The sequence below is a fragment of the Theropithecus gelada genome, chromosome 14 (assembly GCF_003255815.1).
Source record: "Theropithecus gelada isolate Dixy chromosome 14, Tgel_1.0, whole genome shotgun sequence".
In the NCBI taxonomy this organism is placed as follows: domain Eukaryota; kingdom Metazoa; phylum Chordata; class Mammalia; order Primates; family Cercopithecidae; genus Theropithecus; species Theropithecus gelada.
In genome coordinates, this window is record NC_037682.1 from 40,842,973 (window position 1) to 40,862,152 (window position 19,180).

The following is a 19,180-nucleotide window of genomic DNA, read 5'->3' on the forward strand; positions in this document are numbered from 1 at the left end:
AGAAATAGCACAGTTTCAGCATAGATTTAACAAGTGAGATTTATATGAGCAAATGTCTGAGAACTATAGTTATAGGAAATACTTTCAATGGAAAGATCTCAAAGGCACCAAAAATATCACCTTACAATACAACTGAAAGGTCACCAGGAACCATGATAGATGTATCTTTGGGGAGGTAAATTATGTGCAATGATGAGAACTCATTAATGACTCTGCTTTGAGTTTTGAAAATGACCTAGAATCTTATTTAGGCCAGCTTATTCTTCAAAAATCTACTGAATACAAGATGTTCAACTTATTACTGTAATTCCCTTTGTCTATGGCCTGTTGTTCTATGATGATTGTATGTGGTGAGGTAATTTATTTTTAAGTTACTTTATACTCCATAATAACTAGAATCGTTCTGGATGCTTTGTAGGTACCAACTAGACACATGTTGCTTAATTACAGAAGAGCTATATCATAGAGAACATTCACATAACAGAACAGAATGAATATAGTGGAAAGTTCTGGGTTCTAGTTTGTTTCCCTTTACGACCTTGGGCAAGTCTCAGTGACCCTGGGTTTCAGTTTTCTCACCTCTAAATTGTAAGGCTTTGGACTAGAACACAATCTTGTGTTCACAGTATGTTTCCCAATAGTAGGCTTTTTAAAGCACACTTAAAGAGATTAAAACACTAGAAAGCAACACCAAACAATTCAGACATAATTGCAATGCAATCACTACCTACGGCATAATTATGTCTCCTAGGGTTTATGAAAGAATCCTAAGAGCACACTGTTTACTTGGGTGACCTTCACCTTGTGTCTTCATACTCATGAAGCAAAGTTCTTAGAAGTCTTAGTAAATATTTGCACTTTCTCTGATGCAAGCTTGACATGATCTGTACCTTTCATCTACTCTTAGCGGTAAAGTACACTCTTTTCTATGATCCACTCAGTTGATAGATGTCATTGTCAACATATTCACATTCACACAGTAATCTATAGCAAAACAAAGAGAAATATATTTTTCATGTAATAGCCAGAATTTTATTACATAACTGTGAAAAGTTTATGATAATGTATGTACCAACAAGTTGATGCTCAACAACCACTAAAGCTATTTAAAAACTGACTTAGTATAAGGTCCCTTTAATATGGTCATTTCAAAAACTATAATAGCTGGGCTTCCTCTATATCAGTGGTTCTTAATTTGTTCTCTATAGTAGAAAAAAATGTCAATACTATCTTTTATTCCTTTATTTTTTTCTAAACATTTGTACTTTTTAAATGTTGCTGGTAAATGATGAAATCAATGAAGAAGTAGAAAATAAAGTCATAAAAACTTTCAAATCTACCCTACCTATATAGTTTGAAAATTTCCACTTTTATTCATTGACACTTGTACTCATAGGTTGGATTTCATATCAAAATTTATAGCAATTACATTTTAATTAGGTATACAAATAGACAAACATTCACTTTTATGCTAAATCTCATTCTAAGTCATTAAGTTAAATATTCCAGATCTTCATGGTGTTCACCAAAGTGCACAGCACCATCAAAAACACTTTGGAGGGACCAGGCATGGTGGCTTATGCCTGTAATCCTAGCACTTTGGGAGGCCAAGGAGGGTGGATCATGGGTTCCAGACCAGTCTGGCCAAGACGGTGAAACCCCATCTTTACTGAAAATACAAAAAAATCAGTTGGGCATGGTGGTAGGTGCCTGCAATCCCAGCTACTCAGGAGGTTGAGGCAGAGAACTGCTTGAGCCCAGGAGGTGGAGATTGCAGTGAGCCGAGATCATGCCACTGCACTCCAGCCTGGTGACAGAGCAAGACTCCATCTCAAAAACAAACAAACAAACAAACAAACACTGTGGAGAAGAACTAGCCTAATAATCAAATAACCCCCATTACACCTCTGACTTCCTCTCTTCTCTACCAATCATTCTTTTTTTTTTTTTTGGATGATGACTATGCTTCTTGTTAATTTCATGTCACCTAATTGATTTGTAACTATATATTTTTTCTTTTTTCTGCTATGGCCAAATCAAAAACAAAGAGTTCATGAATATTAATAGCACCATAATAACTGTACAGGCTAACCTCTCTTGAGTATTTACTGTGTTCCGGGGAATATGCTAAACTCTTTCCATGGATGAACTCATTCAGTCCTTACAATTGAAGGCTGTTACCTTCTCAAGTAGATGTTATGAGAAGGTCTGTGCTCTACATGAGAAAACTGGATAGAGAGGATAAGAAGCTTACCTAATAACATATAGTAAGTGTGGCAGGATATTGAGGTTGATTACAAAATATTTTTCTTCTCAATATCCTTGGAAAGTAGAAGTTGCCTTGGACACCCCTTAATTGGCATTAATTACTCTTTCCTTCATTCACACTTAGAAATTTGTGTAAAATTTTGTTATTTACCCAATTTTGTTTTACATACAATGATTTGTGTATATGACTAGATTATGGATATATACAACTAATCTATTGTTTTGTTGCCCTGATGGTTCATGTGATAACTGACTGATAGCAGACACATTCTTAATGCATGATAATGAAACATCAAAGACATGTTTACAGGGATGAAGACAAGTTCAGAGAGTCTTTTTGGATTTCTCAGAAAAGGAACCATAATTTTAAACAGTACCTATTTAATCAGGTTACTTAAATGATTTAGCACCATTTGTAAAAGGGATTTTAGCAAATCTTCTAGAAGTCACTGAGAAACAGCTGCACACATAGTTTCTTATAACACACATGAGAAAACATTATTTCATTAGAATCACGCATTCCTCAGTGGTTTCAGTGATCTTTACTTCCTGGTTAGAAGGTCAAGTTCTTCCTTTCAATTACATGGAGTTTGGTTAAGTACAACTGTACAGACAAATCAAATATTTGAGGTGTCCCTATCATTAATCATGGAGAAAATTCAATCCACAAAGATAACAACCAGATAAGTCATTTTTTAAAACTGCTATTGGAAATAGGCAACTAAGGTCCAAAACTGCAATTTGGGAAGTCAGAATATTTGTGTGTTAATATCTTCTTAAGAAAGCCATTCCTCTATCTCATTTACATGGAAGGTACAATTTTTATCACAAATAAAGAAATGTAGGTAGCATCCTATAAAATGTCATGTGTGGCAGACACTGTGCACAGGACTTAGGAAACAAACTCATATTGTCTCAAACTACTTCAGGAGGGTTAAGGTAAGACTGCTTCTTGCATCAAATTTATTTGGGTAGAAATATTTGTTGTGTGTTCTCATTGTGTTTATTGTGATTCTTGTCCTTTATTCTACAAATCAAGTTGATCTTGAGGTTAGTTTAATTCATGGAACAAATAGTCTGGGGCATCTTCAATATATAGTATCATCTAAAAAGATTCCAAAATAAACATGTAGTGTGACTGCTGATCAGAGGGCCCAGGAGAGACCTCTAAGGTGACTCCTATTGGGAGGACTATAACCGATCATCTGCTCAAAGTTCTTGCTTCACGGAAAACCACCAGAAGTCAGTAGACCTTCACTCCTCTCCTGCCATGTCTCTCTCCCTATTAAGTCATTTAAAAGTTAACAATCCAAAGGCATCGAGAGTATAACCACAGCATAAAGGAACAGAGGTTCAGCAGAATAAAGCACAAGCCTTCTCCAGCACTCCATGGGTTCCTTTTCACCAAGAACTTCTAAAGAATTTTTCACCCTACCATTACTTTCAATACCTATACTACTTCTTTCTGAAGTGAATTACTGGCTATCTTGGAATAGCAATTTAATGCTATACAACAAGGCTATCTTAAAAGTACAGTCATTCTTCTCCAAAGCTATTAAACCAACATGTTTGCTTTCTTTGACCACATTTATTTGTGTACAGTTTAAATGAGTTTCTGTATTAGTTACATTATTCATATCATTAACTTGATTTTTTTTGTAATTTATATGCACTTTCTAAACAGGAGAGACCATATGCCAGGAAATTAAACAGCTCTTTTTCTTTGCTTTTTAAAACTCTATGGGGTTTACCAGTAAAACAGAGAAAAATACTTGGCTTTTGTGTAAAGTGAACATTTCGTTTTCTTTCAGGACAAATACATTAAGTCTGATTGGGGGCCATTGATGTTCGCTGTGATTAAATTATGAGATTTTGTGCTTCAGCATCTAAAGTTGCTTCAGAAAAGGTGAGGAGGAGGAACAAACAAAAAGAGAAAGCTATTCAAAAATGTCTATTTAAAAGGCAGGATTATTTTCTATTCAAAAATGTCGATTTACAAGACAGGATAGTTGCTGTGGGCTACATACCATTAGACAACACAGTCAAAAGACTACCTTTTCACCTGCAGCGTTTGTTTCAGTAAACAGGTTACTTTAAAATACAACTGAACTTCAGACCTATTGGAAATAAGGTAGCAAAGTATTAAGACAATACAATCAGAGAACGATAGAATGAAACAAATCTCTTTTTTTGCATTAAGAGTCTCTGCTCTGTATTACCTACACTTTGGAAAGAGTTTGACAATAAAAGGCAGGTGAGATTACTCAAAGGCTATCGGAAAAACTAGCAATTGCCACCCCCTGCTAATGCGTCCAGCATGATCTAAACCTGTGAAAAACCATTTGCTTCACATACACGACTACTGACTAAGAAACGAAGTTAACAGAAGTCTTTGGCGAGAAAACCCACTGTCACAGGTGGCCATGGCTGAACCACTCAGCTTTTCCCAGCAGGACAATAAGCTCATCCCTACTAACACAACTGTCCTTGCAAAGCTGCCCAGTTTAGATTCTAATCTACACTTTAACCATGTGCCTATAAGAACTGATAAATTATACAGAGAATGACCTTCTGTTAGAGATCTTTAAAACATATTCTCTTCTTTGCAAAATGACACTGATAGTATCGTATTCCTTTTCAGATTTGTTCAATATCACAGGGTACTCTGGGTATCCAGTAAAATGAATTGCTACAGAGTAATCACACTAATAAGATATGCTACTTATTATGAACATTTCATTTTTTTCAAACCCAGCATTCTCTTCTGGTAAAATTTAATAACCAGTCATAGTTTTCACATACCACAAGCATTGCAGAAGTTTCAAAACTAAAGTGAACTAGATTATTATTCCAGGTTTTGTTGTAATAAGTGTGTTAACTATTTTTTTTTTTTTTTTTTTTTTTTTTTGAGACGGAGTCTCGCTCTGTCGCCCAGGCTGGAGTGCAGTGACCGGATCTCAGCTCACTGCAAGCTCCGCCTCCCGGGTTTACGCCATTCTCCTGCCTCAGCCTCCCGAGTAGCTGGGACTACAGGCGCCCACCACCTCGCCCGGCTAGTTTTTTGTATTTTTTAGTAGAGACGGGGTTTCACCGGGTTAGCCAGGATGGTCTCGATCTCCTGACCTCGTGATCCGCCCGTCTCGGCCTCCCAAAGTGCTGGGATTACAGGCTTGAGCCACCGCGCCCGGCCTGTGTTAACTATTTTTAAAGAAATTTATCCCTATTGAAATCAACACTTTCATGCAAGGAAAAGATAATAGCTTTTTGACCCCGCATTAGATAATGAACATGAAAACTTTGGAAGCTAGAGACTACATAGCTTTATCATAATTATAGTATCCTTAAAAAGCAAATGTACTTTTGGAACTCTAGCGATGTTCACAGTCTAAAATCACTGTGGGCTGGATTTTTATTGTTTAAATATTTACTGTTTTATGCATATGTTGACCGGCATTGACCTAAGTGTCCAAAGTTAGAAAATTTCCTTTCTCTGGAAGACTAAATCAAAACATAAGAGTGAATAGCAAGAATTTAAAGAATAACTGTGATGCATAATTTGTATTGAACTGTTGAGAGCTAACCACAATATTAAAATGGGCTCTGTATTTAGAGCAACTAATCATAATACTGGGAAACAAACGCTTTCTTTAAAACCATCTGCACTTCATGACTTGAAGTGACAAGCAAACCTTAGAGAAAATGAAGAATCAAGCTCACATTTCATTTTAATCTGGAAAAGTCACCTGGGCTTTGTTTGCAAGGAAAGACTAAATTTATCAATTATTGAGGGTAAATGAATTAGGCTCTACACTAAAAGGAAAGTTTGGTTACACAGGCCTGAACGAAGGTGCGTAGATGAGGAATGGAATCAAGAATTTTACAGACTTGATTTGTAAGAGAAAGTTTTCTTCATCCTTTTCCATTTCAGAATTAGAAACAACCCTATATGCCCATGTTATTTGCCATCAGATGCACAATCAAATAATGTTTCTATTCATGTAGATTTGAAAGGATCTTCATCCTGTGTACGTTATTTTATTTTATAGTAGCCAAGGGAAAGCGGTTGCTGCCAATATGATGCTAAGGGCGTGCAGAATAAAGACTCAGTCCTGGGCAACTAAACAGTCCACCGTTGTGCTGTGCTTGTGGAAGAAAAAAGCAAACCCATCACAACTTTGGGACTTGATCAACAGTGGGGAGTCACAAAACTCTTCTCAATCTCTGCATTTTAAATCTCCACTAAAAATAGCTCCTCTGTAATGGGGCTTAAAGTCCCATCCATGCCCAGTGATGGAGTACAGTACTTAATTGTTTCTGACTAGGGTCTCTGCATCAGCACTCTGAGAGTGTCTTCTAACTTTTAATCGCCTTCTGTGCTCTTTAATTAGACCTGTTCACAAGACAGTCAAAAGAAAACGCCTATCATTAGGCTTATCCAAGACGTTGAAACAGGCCATTTTAGAAGTCCAGGAACTTTTGTACAAGTCTTAGCATCTTTCAGGATTAATCTGTGTTCTCTGGTTTCCACTTCCTTAAATCAGGCACACTTGGGGGAAGGGAGAAGCTCTATGGCTATTAAGACAACTTCAATGTAAAGACACTGCCTGGTGGCAATTCCCTCCTTGTCTATCTCCGTTCTTTATTTTGTTCTTTTACCGCGTGTTATCTGTTGGCTACTAATAGGACCGGAGGGTAAAATGTCTTTTCTCTCCTTCTGAAGAGAAAGCTTTTGATCCCTCACTGAGAGCAATCCTAAGACTTTCTCCAGGGGCTGGGATAACTAGAAAAGGGCTCTGCTCTCTCAGAAGGATGTCAGAGCCCAAACCATACAGCGTCCCTCTTGCTTAGGCGGGAGATGCAAACAGCTGAAGTGCCTTAGTTCCCACTGGTGACCCACAGTAGGACCAACCTCGCCCCGGCAGCGCCCCTGGGCTCAGGTCACTCACGCTCCTGGACTCACCTGGTGCTGAGGACCAGCGCGGGCAGGAGAGGCAGCAGGTAGTGCGCTGGGCTGAATTTCATGCTGCTGCCTGCCGGGGTCCTCCTTCCCTCGCTGCCTTCTCTCTCTCTCCTCCTCGGGATCCTGTCGCTCCTCGGTGCCCGGCTCTGTCCCCAGCCAGTGATGAGCGCTCTTCGGCAGCGAAAAGGCGGAGACGGACACACGGACGACGCCTGGGGAAGGCAGGCGCTGGGAGCGAGGAGTATCTTCAGGAGTGATGTCACCGGCGAGGCGAGCCCTGCCCGGGATTGTTCGGCGTCGCCGCTCCGGAGCCCGGAGGGCGCGCTGTCACTCGCGCTGGAGGCGGCGCGGGGAGAGGGAGGGGGCGCCTCGCGATCGCCCCGCGCGCTTCGGTCACCGCGCTGCGCTCTGGCCAGTCGGGTGAGCACCGGCCAGGGGCGGATCATTTATTCCCGCTGCTCCCCAGGATGGCGCGGGGCGGGGCGCGGAGAGTAGAAACCAAATCTGCCAATAATTGAACTTGCCTACTCGGCAGGAGATGAGACCCAATTCACTGGGAGAGACTTCCAGACGCTTAGGGTCCTAGGCAGGTGTCTCTCGCCTGCTTAAACCGTGTTTGGAGGAATGTCGCTCTGGAGAGAGTGTTTAGAAGATTGTTCTAATTAGAACTGCATAATGATTTGACTGAAACAGATGGAAGGAAGCGGGAGTAAGCAGCGTCCAGAAATGCACCCTCAGCCCGTCATGGCATTGCAAGCTTCTTAACCCGTGAATGTTGACTGCAAAGAACCTAAGAACGTTTCGGGACCGTTAAGACAACTGCTGCTCTGGGTTTTGAAGATTTCTGATCTTCCTCTGATTTCAGTCGTCTGTACCAGCAACTGCCAATGGGGTTGGACCTGGTGGCTCAAGTTCACACACCTGAAGGAGTCCTTTTCCTCAGGTGAAACTCATCAAGGAGACCTAGCGGACAAAAATCATTAAAATGTTAACAGTAATCAACTCGGAATGATGGTTCTGGAAGGTAGAGGTTTTGTAGGTCATTTTGTTTTCTATATTTTTAAACGTTCTAGCATAAACATCCAATATTTAATAGGCTCTATTTAGAAAATTTAATTAGAAAAATTAAATAGCACAATTCTAATCCAAAAAACCATTTTGCAAAAGCAATTCTGAGAAATAGAACTACTATCTCTGCTACTGAGATATTCAATTCTAGGATGTTTATAACATGATATTGCGTGTGTGTGTGTGTGTGTGTGTGTGTGAGAGAGAGAGAGAGAGAGAATGAGAATGAGAATTCCATCGGGATATTATCCTGGTTATATAACTGTGTATAAAGCAATCTTCATACATTATTTAATCTTCACAAGAGCCATCCTAGTGAAATAGATGTTAATATCACTATTATAGATATGAGCAGACTGAATATCATCAAAATCTGACTCTATATATATAAAAACAAAAACAAAGAATTGGTTCTACTAAGTCCTAAGAAAAAATGCCTCAAACATCACACCTAGCACTCCTAGCCCGGTGTTTGACACAAAGTTGTGTTCAGTAAAGGGTGAGGTGCACCAAAGTCCCAAAAGATAATGGACAGCTGTGTCCAGGAATTCCTATCCAAAGGGTTCAGGTCATGTTCCAATTATTTCAGGGGCAAGTTCTTTATAGAAAAATTTAGATGATACATCCTCTTCAATCTCATTTTCGAAGACATTTGTAGGAAAAATGCATTTGCTGTAAAGCTTTATTTTAAAGAGGATGCAAATCTAAAAGTTTAACCATCTAGTTTACTGTTTTTTTTTTTTTAATGGGATTGAAGGTTAACACATGCATATAATATAGATTTCCTTCAAAATCTTGAGCTGCTAAACTAGATGAGTAATAAGTTTTGAAAAGTGAATATTAGCCCCTTGGGCAATAATAATAAGATCCACAACATTCTGGATCTTATATGCCTAATAAGTAGGCATATACAAATAAACTAACATGTGAATTGCATATCATTTACAAAGAAAAAAAATGACACCACACTTTTCTAAAACAGAACTCTGATTCCAAGTAAAATGTAAACTCTAGTTTGCTCCTGCCAGGGTTTTCTAACAATAGATTCCCTGCTCACTTTGAAGGAGATTACTTGAGTTGTATACTCAACAAAGACATAAGGCTACTTGGTACTTTTTTTAAACTGTGTACAACAGGAAATGACACTCATATTTGTAGAGCACATTTTTATATAACAACTTTGCACCATTATCTTATGTCCTAATCATAGAAACCAAACGTGGTAGTTATTTCTATTATTTTTATCTTTTCCAGTTAAGGTGATAGGTTCAGATGGGTTAAGTAACTTGCTCAAGGTCATTCAGAGACTTATATAGTGGTGATGGCATTCAAATTCAGTCTACAGTACTTCAAAATGTATTCTTATTTGAGAAAAAAAAAATATTATACACCTGTAAGAAAAAACTTTCCCCAACCTAAGTTTTATTACTTTCAACTAGACACATAGCATAAAACAATCAAATTACCTAATATCAATGAAAAAAAATCAGAATGAACTTTCTTAAAAATCAGAATGAACTTTCTTTACACTGTATCTATATTGTATATCTGTAAAGAACCACAAAGTTTGTTGACCTTTGTGCATTTACTGCAAGCCACAAAGGAAAAAAAATCTCCCCAAAAGACATCTAACTTGGAAGGGCATGAGAGTAATATAGTAGGGAAGTACATCTTGAAAGGTGAGCATAACTGAGATTCTGGAAACTCCCACAGATTTAGAGAACTGAAGTATTATTTTGAATTCAAGTACAGATGTGTCTCTCAGAAGAAGTCTTTTCTTCTAGGAAAATTACACACTAGGAATCTCCATCACCCATGACATTCTGTCCACATTGTCACATAAAAGCGTAAATTCAGAATAAATTTTGTGGCTTTGGAGAATTGGTAAATGAATTTTAAAGATACAGCAGTACGGAGAGCTATTCTCTTTATCTTAAACTACTTATCCTATGCTGAGCCCTAACACTGGAGTCAGCAAACATTGTTTGTAGTAACTGTACCCAAGTCTGATAAAGAATATCAAGAAAAGCCAAGCAGTTGTGCTGAGTCTCTATAAAGTGCTAGGATTAGGAGATATAGAAGCTATTTTAAAAACAGCTTTATTGATATTTAATTCAGGTACTAAAATCTTCACCATTTTAAAGTGTGTAATTTAGTGTTTTTATACACATCCACAGATTATGAAATCATCATCATTGTATAATTCCAGAACATTTTCATCATCCCCAGAAGAAATCCTGTACCTAAGAGTAATCACTCACTCGTCCCCACTTTATCCCTTCTCCTGACCCTCCACAGACACCAATCTAATTTCTCTCTTTATGGATGGACCCAAATCTTGACATTTCATATAAATTAAATCATACTGTATCTGGTTTCATATGACTACTCTCTTTCACATTCATGTTTTAAAATTCATCTGTATTATAGCATATATCATTACTTCATTTCTTTTTATTGCTGAATAATATTCCATTGTATGGATATTCAACATTTTGTTTATCCATCCATCAGTTAATGTATATTATGGTTGTTTTCATACTTTTGCTATTATGAAAAACTCTGCTATGATCATTCACATAAAAGTTTCTGTGTGAACATCTGTTTTCAATTCTCTTAGGTATATACCTAGAAGTGGAATTCCTGGATCATACAATAACTCTATGTTTAACATTTTGAGAAACTGCCAAACTCTTCTTCAAGATAGTTGCACCATTCTACATTTTCATTAGTAATATATGAAAGTATTGATTTCTTTACAACCTTAAGCTTGTTAGTTACAATTATTTATCTATCATTTTATTATTATGGTCATCTTAGCTGATATGAAGTCTTACTGTTTTTATTTGCATCTATCTGATAATCATGATCAACATATTTTCATGTGTGTACCAGCTATTCAAATACATTTTTGAAGATACATTTATTAAATTGTTTTTTTCAATTAATTTTTGAGTTTTATTTTTGTATAGTAAGAGTTCTGTCTATATAATGGGTATAAATCCGCTTAGATATGTGATTTGCAAATGTTTCCTAATCCATGGATTGTCTTTTTACTTTCCTGTTGGTGTCATTTGCAACACAAATATTTTTAATTTTGATAAAAGTCAATTCACCTCCTTTTAATTTTAGGATTATGTTCCTGAGGTTGTATCCAAGACAGCTTTGCCTCACACTAGGTTATGAATATGTATGTCTTTGTTTTCTTCTAAGATTTTCACTGTTTTAGATCTTAAAGATAGGTCTGTGATCCAACTTTCGCATATTTGTGAAGGAGGGGCTCAGCTCCATTGTTTGCATGTGGGTATCAAGTTCTCCTAGCAATATTTGTTAGAAAGGTTATGTTTCCATAATTTAATGGCCCTCCTATTCCATTCCTCACACAGTAATACATTTTTTCTTATTTCTGTTTCTTTTCTGCCCTCATATGCTAAACTCTCATGTCCCCTAGAGTTTCATCCTTGATCCTCCTCTTTTAAAATTCTATATTTTCTTCCCAAGCTGAACTTATTATTTTTATGGTGTTTACAATCTTCAGTATGGTAGGAATCTTAAAATTTACCCCAGCCTAGACTTCCTCACTGAGACTTTACCTGAGTTCTATATGAATACCTCAAAGTCAAATTCAATCACACTGAACACTTCTTCATTCTTCCTCTGTCTGACCATTCTTCGGTATATCTCCTTATACTTCCATTAGCTCAGTCACACAAGTTTAAACCTGACAGTTGTTTATTACTTTCACCTCCAGCTTCTCCCACATATAGTCAATCACCATGTCCTAGAGATTTTACTTACTAAGTATTTATTTATAACAATTGTCCCACCTCTATATGACACCTGTCACCTGGGCTTTAATTACAGGTAACCATCTCTTGATTCCGAGTGTACTTTTTACTTTAAGATGGATTTTCCTAAAAACCATCCCCCTTGTATAATCTATCTAAACTGCAAATATCTTTATAACCTTAAATCTCCTAGAAAATTACTCTCAAATAAGAAAACGAATACATGCCTCCTTTTTTCTCTGATTAACTTTCATGTTGCACTGTAAACACATTAATAGAAGTTTCCCTTGGTGTGTCTTTATAATTTTTCATGTTATTCCTCCTTTATGAAGTGTTGTCTTACTCAATATAGTCAGATATTTACTTTAATCATTTAAGACTCATCAAGGACATCACTTCTTTCTAGAATGCTTTCTTGAGTCCATCTGCCACCACAAACTTGGTGAGATCTTTCTTTTCTGAATTTCATGACCTGTGGTGGATTGCCTTGAGTTGCACTGATAACATTATATTGTAAGTAAATTTTTATGTTTTCCACCACACTATAGATATTTTTTACTTTTCTTTGTGCTAAAGATAGTAAGGGTATTATATAAAATTATACTCTTATTTATATATTTCCTAGGATAATTATTAATTTTATTCAGATACCTATAGATCTAGGCATTAAAGAATAAGAACAGAAAAAGATAATTTATGTGATTTGTTAAAAATGTGTTTCCTTTTTTCATACTCACTGTTTGCTCATTGCTGGTTAAAACTATTTACAAGGTAGTTTCTTCTAATAAGGCCAATTATTCATTATTTAAAAGACAGCTGCCTCCTAAAAGAAAAAAGATAAATATAGACTAATACTAGTAACTGTGCTTCATACGGAAGTAAAAAAATGTTAAACAAAATACCTTCCAGGTTTTTAAATTTTAATTAATATATAATAGCTGTACATATTTATGGGATAAATGTAATATTTTGATATAAGCATGTAATGTGTAATGACCAAAGCAGGATGATTGGGATGTCCGTCACCTCAAACATTTATCATTTCTTCGTATTGGGAAGATTCCAGATCTTCTCTTCTGGCTATTTTGAAACATGAAATAAATTATTGTTAACTATAATTTCTCCATTATACTGTTGAATACTTTAACTTATCCCTTCCATTTAACTGTATTTTTGTATACATTAATCAAACCCTTTTCCATTCATGTTTTCTCAATGAAGAGATGTCTGCAACTCCATTTTACTGCAGCACTATTCAGAATAGCCAAGATACAGAATCAAACTAAAGTTCAATCAAAAGATGAATGCATAAAATAAATGTGATACACACACACACATTCAGCAATAAAAATGAATAAAATCCTGTCATTTTCTGTAACATAGGTGAAACTGGAGGACACTATGTTACGTAAAATAAGCCAGGGACAGACGGACAAATATAATGTGTTCTTACTCATATATGAAATATAAAAATGTGATCTCATGAACATGGTACTCACTAATTATTTTGAGCTGAGATCTCTCCATGGAATGAATTTGACCCATTAAATTCCCTACTACCTTCTTTGTAAGTCATGCTACCTGTTTACATGATGGTTAGAAGTTTATGCAAGATCTCTGGGACGGGAATTTTTTAGGAAGAAATATAGGCTAAAGGATCTCGCTCTTTTTTTTTTTTTTTTTTTTTAATACATATTACTGGGGAAAGAGTTCCACGTTCTTTCTTTGTTAACATCATCATGTGTCAGGTATCCTGGGACTGGGTCTATTCTCTTGGAAAAAGAAATAGGCAAACATAGCAATATCTGTATGGATTTGCCTTATTCTTGACATTTCATACAAATTGTTCTCCTTCTTTTTATCCAGAGGCAGGAGATACATTGTAAATATGCTTTCAGAGAACATTCATACCGGGAACCCACCAGGGTATTGAAATTTCAGTGAATCATTTTATACCTGTGTTTTCAAGCCTTTCTTTTTCCATTTTTAGTATTTTCATACTTTTCAGTATATTTACAAACGAATCCGGTCTGTCCAACTGATTCATTCACTGGATCAGTTAAATTCCACCTAACTTCTAAACTTAATGACATCTCTTTTTTTTCTGGGATTTAGTGTAGGCTTCCCTTTGCCACATATGTTTGTATCTCAGTGAATCTATTGGCAGAAAAATTTAAGACCCAAATTAGTCCCTCTTCTATAATTATTTATCATTATAGGACTACAACTAAACCAAAATTTTTAGTGCATAGCTGCTTCTTGCTCACTATACCTGACATTAGACATATGATTTTCGAAGACCACTTCTTATCCACCATTATATTCAGCTCCAAATATAATTAGTAATAAAATTTCTGTTTCTGAGCATGAATAAAAACAATTAGTGCCAGATTTTCCCTTTTTCTATAAACAAAAATTTTGAAAAAAATAATGATGACTGTTTTCAAAAATTGGGGAATAAAAATAACAGGATCATAGGGGAAAAAAAAATCTCATGCTTTTTTTTGTATACATTATACATTATACCAACTTTCTAAACAGGACCATTATTGACTACCATGGTACTAGACGGTAAAGCCCAAAGCAAACCATAGACTTCCTGAGCTGAGGAGGCAGAAGTCTGAAGTTTGAACTGCTAGAGTGCCCAGGATTTGTGGGAAAAGGTAACAGAGAAGAAGAAACTTTCCAGAAACCCCACAAACACATGCATGGGCGTTCACTATGAGTCCCTGGCCGAAGACTGCACTATACAGAAAGGAAGACTCTGAAAGACTTAGTTTGGTCAACCTGTGGTTGCAGTGAGGCTGAGAGTAGAGTAGCGGTACCAGAGTTCTTCCACTACTATGAAATACTGTTATTCTCATTTAGCTAGAGTAGAGTAGCCGCAAGAACACTTTGAAAACACCTCAAGCATTTGGCTGAGACTAAAAAGAGATAACTCAGGCTTTTAGAATAAGAGCTATGCTTTAATGTAAGAGATGTATCTTAGAACTAAGCTTACAAATGATATAGACTTATCATAAAAATATTTATTTTTAAAGTCTGACAACATCAAAAAAGTTTCAGTATTTTAACTGCCTACAGAAGAGAATTCAACATTCATTAAAAGACAGTGGTATATTCAAATATCTGCAGTGTACCCAGCACAATGTCAAGCATGCAATCAAAGTATGAGACACATGAAGAATGGATTATACCCATAATCAATTTTTTAAAAAGTTAATGACAATAGAACCCAAAGTAACACAGAGTTTTAAATTAGTAGACAAAGACCACTGAGAAATTGAAACTAGAAAAAAATAAACAAATGAAAATTCTAGAACTGGAGAGTACAATATATGAAATTAAAAATGCCCAGCTTGAATACTGAAGAATGAAGTTAAAGACACACAAATATAAATAATCCTATCTTAAGGAAAAATAAAATAATTGAGGAAATATATAGATAGGGATTTAAACAACTATGATATCATATAAATGTATCTAATAAGCACATGTCTGAATTTCCAGGGGGATAAGAGGAAAATATGAGGACTTACAAATTATACAAAGAAACATTGAGAAAAACACCAAATATGCTTAAAACACAAAAATTTTCATTTTCAAGAAGTTCCACCAACTTAAGCAGGAATGAGCACAACAGATTCAAAGTTAAACATATCATACTCAAACTGCTGAAAATAAAAGATAAAGTGAAAATCTTAAATAAGGATATTATATACGGGGGGCTTTCAATCTTCATGACAACTAGATTCTCAACAGAAACAAGGAAGTACAAAAGACAATAAAATAGAATATTTAAAGTAATGTGAAACTGTTAATCCAGAAGTTTATATTGATCAAATATATTCTCCAAGAATAAGGATAAAATAAATATATTTCCAATAAATAAAGTCTGAAAGAATTTATTAACAGCAAATTTGCCCTGGCACAGATGATAGCTAATGTTCAGGCTGAAGACGAGTGATACATACATGACAATGCAAATTTCTAGAATAAAATAAGGAGTTCAAAAAGTAGTACATATTGGCCATCTTTTTTCCTTTTTTTAAAGACAAAAATAAAAAAGAAACTTTATATTATTGGTACTAAATATGTAGAATTAATATAGGACAGCAGTAGCACAAAGGATAGGAATGAATTGAATTATGCTTGAAATAATCTTTGCTCTGTTATAGTTGTAAAACATGAACCCTAGGCAGAATATGAAAAATGTGAATGTATAATATATTCACTAGAGTAAACACTAAGACAAATTGCAAAAATCATACAGCAAATATTCCAAAGTGGAGGGGAAAAAAAAGAATTAAAAAAAAACACATTGATCCAAACTAAGAAAAGAGGAACAGCAGAACAACAGAATAAAGAAAATAGAAGGTGAATGGTAAAATAGTAGATATAAATGAACCATATCAATAATTAAATTAAATGAACCTAAAGTGTCAATTATAAATGAGAGACTGTCAGATTAGGTAAATATGCAACTAAAGTCTATCTACATGAGATATATTTTACATATGAAAACAAGCAAGGCAGCTTTCCATAAGAAAGATTGAATGGATAAATTATAAGTGGAAAAAAGATTTCATGCCACAATGTTACTTGTGATAAAAAGGGACATTTTATAATGACAAAAATGTTAAATTATCAGAAAGCCATACAATCTTAACTGTCTATATACTTAAAAACAAAATTTTAAAAGAAAATCCTCAGAGAATTCAATGAAAAAGAAACCAGTATATTGAAGAGATGTCTGCACTCCTATGTTTATTTCAGCACTGTTTACAAAAGCTAAGTTTTGGAAGCCACTTAAGTGTCCATCAACAGACGATTGGATAAAGAAAATGTGGTGGATATACATAATATAGCTACACTCAGTCATACAAAAGAATATCTAGTCATTTGCAACAGCATGTATGGAACTGGAGATCATTGTGTTAAGTGAAATAAGCCAGCCACAAATACAGCACGTTCTCACTTATTTGTTGGATCTAAAAATCAAAATAATTAAACTCATGGAAATAGAGAGTAGAAGGATGCTTTTCAGAGACTGGGTAGGGTAGTGGGAAGGTTGGTGGGGAAAGGTGAGAATGGTTAATGGGTGAAAAAAGAAAAGGCAGAAAGAATGAATAAGACCTACTGTCTGACAGAACAACAAGGTGACTACAGTCAATGATAATTGTACATTTTTAAATAAAGAGAGTAATTAGATTGTTTGTAACTCAAATGACAAATGCTTGAGGGGATGGATACCTCATTCTCTATGATGTGCTTATTTCACATTGCATGCCTATATCAAGACATCTCATGTGCCACATAAATATATACACCTACTATATGCCCACAAAAATTCAAAATACATAATAAATAAACTATTTGGGACCATTAAAAATAATAAAAATAAATGCAGTTATAGACGAATATTTCAAAATGTTATTTTCATAATTAATATATAATTATACAAAATAGTTAGAATATAAAATATTTGAAAAATACTATTAACTAATCTGATATAATTAACATTTATAAACTAACTCACCCAAAATTCAGTAAACACATTTTTCTAGTTGTAAGTGGAACATTAACTACAACAGATAAAATGTTTATAATATAACTCTCAATGCATTTAAAAAAATTGCAACTTCCAAAATATTTACTCTGTCCTAAGCAGAATTATATTAAAAATTTTATGTCTAAATTTCCTGATATTTTAAATAACCAATGAATCAAAGAAGAAATCATAATGAAATTGGAAATGATTTCTAATTGGATGATAATGACAACATAATAGGTAAATAACTATGATACAATTAGAGTGATGATTAAAAGATAAATGTTTATATTAGAAATAATAGATATTTAAAAAGATTTATCTAATATTTATCATAAGAAGCTGGAAAACAAGAGCAAAATGGACTGAAAGTAATTGCAGGGAAGGAAATAATAAGAGTAAGAGAAAAATCAATAACATAGAAAATAGAAACAAAGAAAATAAACACAGCCAAAAATGGCTCTTTGGAAAATTTAATAATATTGATAAATCCATAGCAAGTTTAAGGATACAAAATAGAAAATATGTAATACCAATATCATGAATAATAGACAGTAATATAGATCTCACAGATATTAAATACATGGTAGGGGTATATTACACTAATATATTTGACAACTTGGATTAAATGTAATAATTCATGAAAAAATAAAAATATAACTTACCAAAAATAACCCAAGAGGAACTATAAAATGCATATAGTCCTACCAAAGTAATTTAAATAATAGTTCAGAAAATTTCATTGGTTTTCTTTCTTCTTAGACACAAGGTCTTGTTCTGTATTCCATTAATCACTGATGATAAGAGGATTCTAGTGAAGCTAAAATTGATGTAAACGGGAAATTACAAAATAATTGTATATTTACTATGAAAGGGCAAGTGAAAGATACTATTCCACTTTTGGATTTAAGGGACCTTCTTGGCAAAAGTAACACATGTATGTATCAAATAACACAAGAGAGCGTTTACAAGGCTAAATAGACTGTCAGCGTTGATTCATGGACAAAATAGAGCTCTGGTTCTAGAAACAAACTGCTTCTATTTGAATAGCACATTTCCTGTCTTTAGTTCTAAGACTTTGGGAAGCAACTTGATTTTCTGGAAAATAGTAGTACTTACACTATTTAATAACTAGGAGGATTAAATATTGTTTTGGAGGTCCATTCTATGACTATTTTCAAGTTCACTGATTTGCCAGGACTCACAGACCTCCACAGTAGATTACGTATTCATGGCTAAGATTTATTACAGCAAAGAACAAAAAGTAATAGCAACAGGAAAAACATATTTATTGATGAAAGTTAAAATGGGTAAGGTGAAGGCTTTCAATTCCTTCCCTCTCCAGAGTCCCATAGGACCCACTTTCTCTCTAGTAGAGAACTACAAAATACAAGTGAGAAATCTTTGCCTATTGAAGTGCACTGAGTCTCAAGGGTTAAGGCTTTTATGGTAGACTGGTCATATAGGCACTTTTTCATTATGCAGTCAGCCATGATTAGTGAAACTCAGGACCTTAGCTTAGATGCCAGATGTACATCATAAGTC

General features: G+C 35.0%; 1 protein-coding gene across 3 annotated transcripts in view; it reads right to left on the reverse strand.

Moving 5' to 3' along the window:
* Window positions 1-8,043, reverse strand: part of LUZP2 (leucine zipper protein 2) — a 604,128-nt gene extending 596,085 nt beyond the window's left edge. For 2 of the 3 annotated variants that reach the window (XM_025356954.1, XM_025356953.1), the window contains exon 1: window positions 7,229-8,043. In XM_025356954.1, the coding sequence (XP_025212739.1) occupies window positions 7,229-7,674 (446 nt within the window). In that variant the 5' untranslated portion in view covers window positions 7,675-8,043. The remainder of the gene's footprint in view (window positions 1-7,228) is intronic. The other variant, XM_025356955.1, reaches the window with a different exon arrangement.
* Between the last annotated feature and the right edge of the window lie 11,137 nt (window positions 8,044-19,180).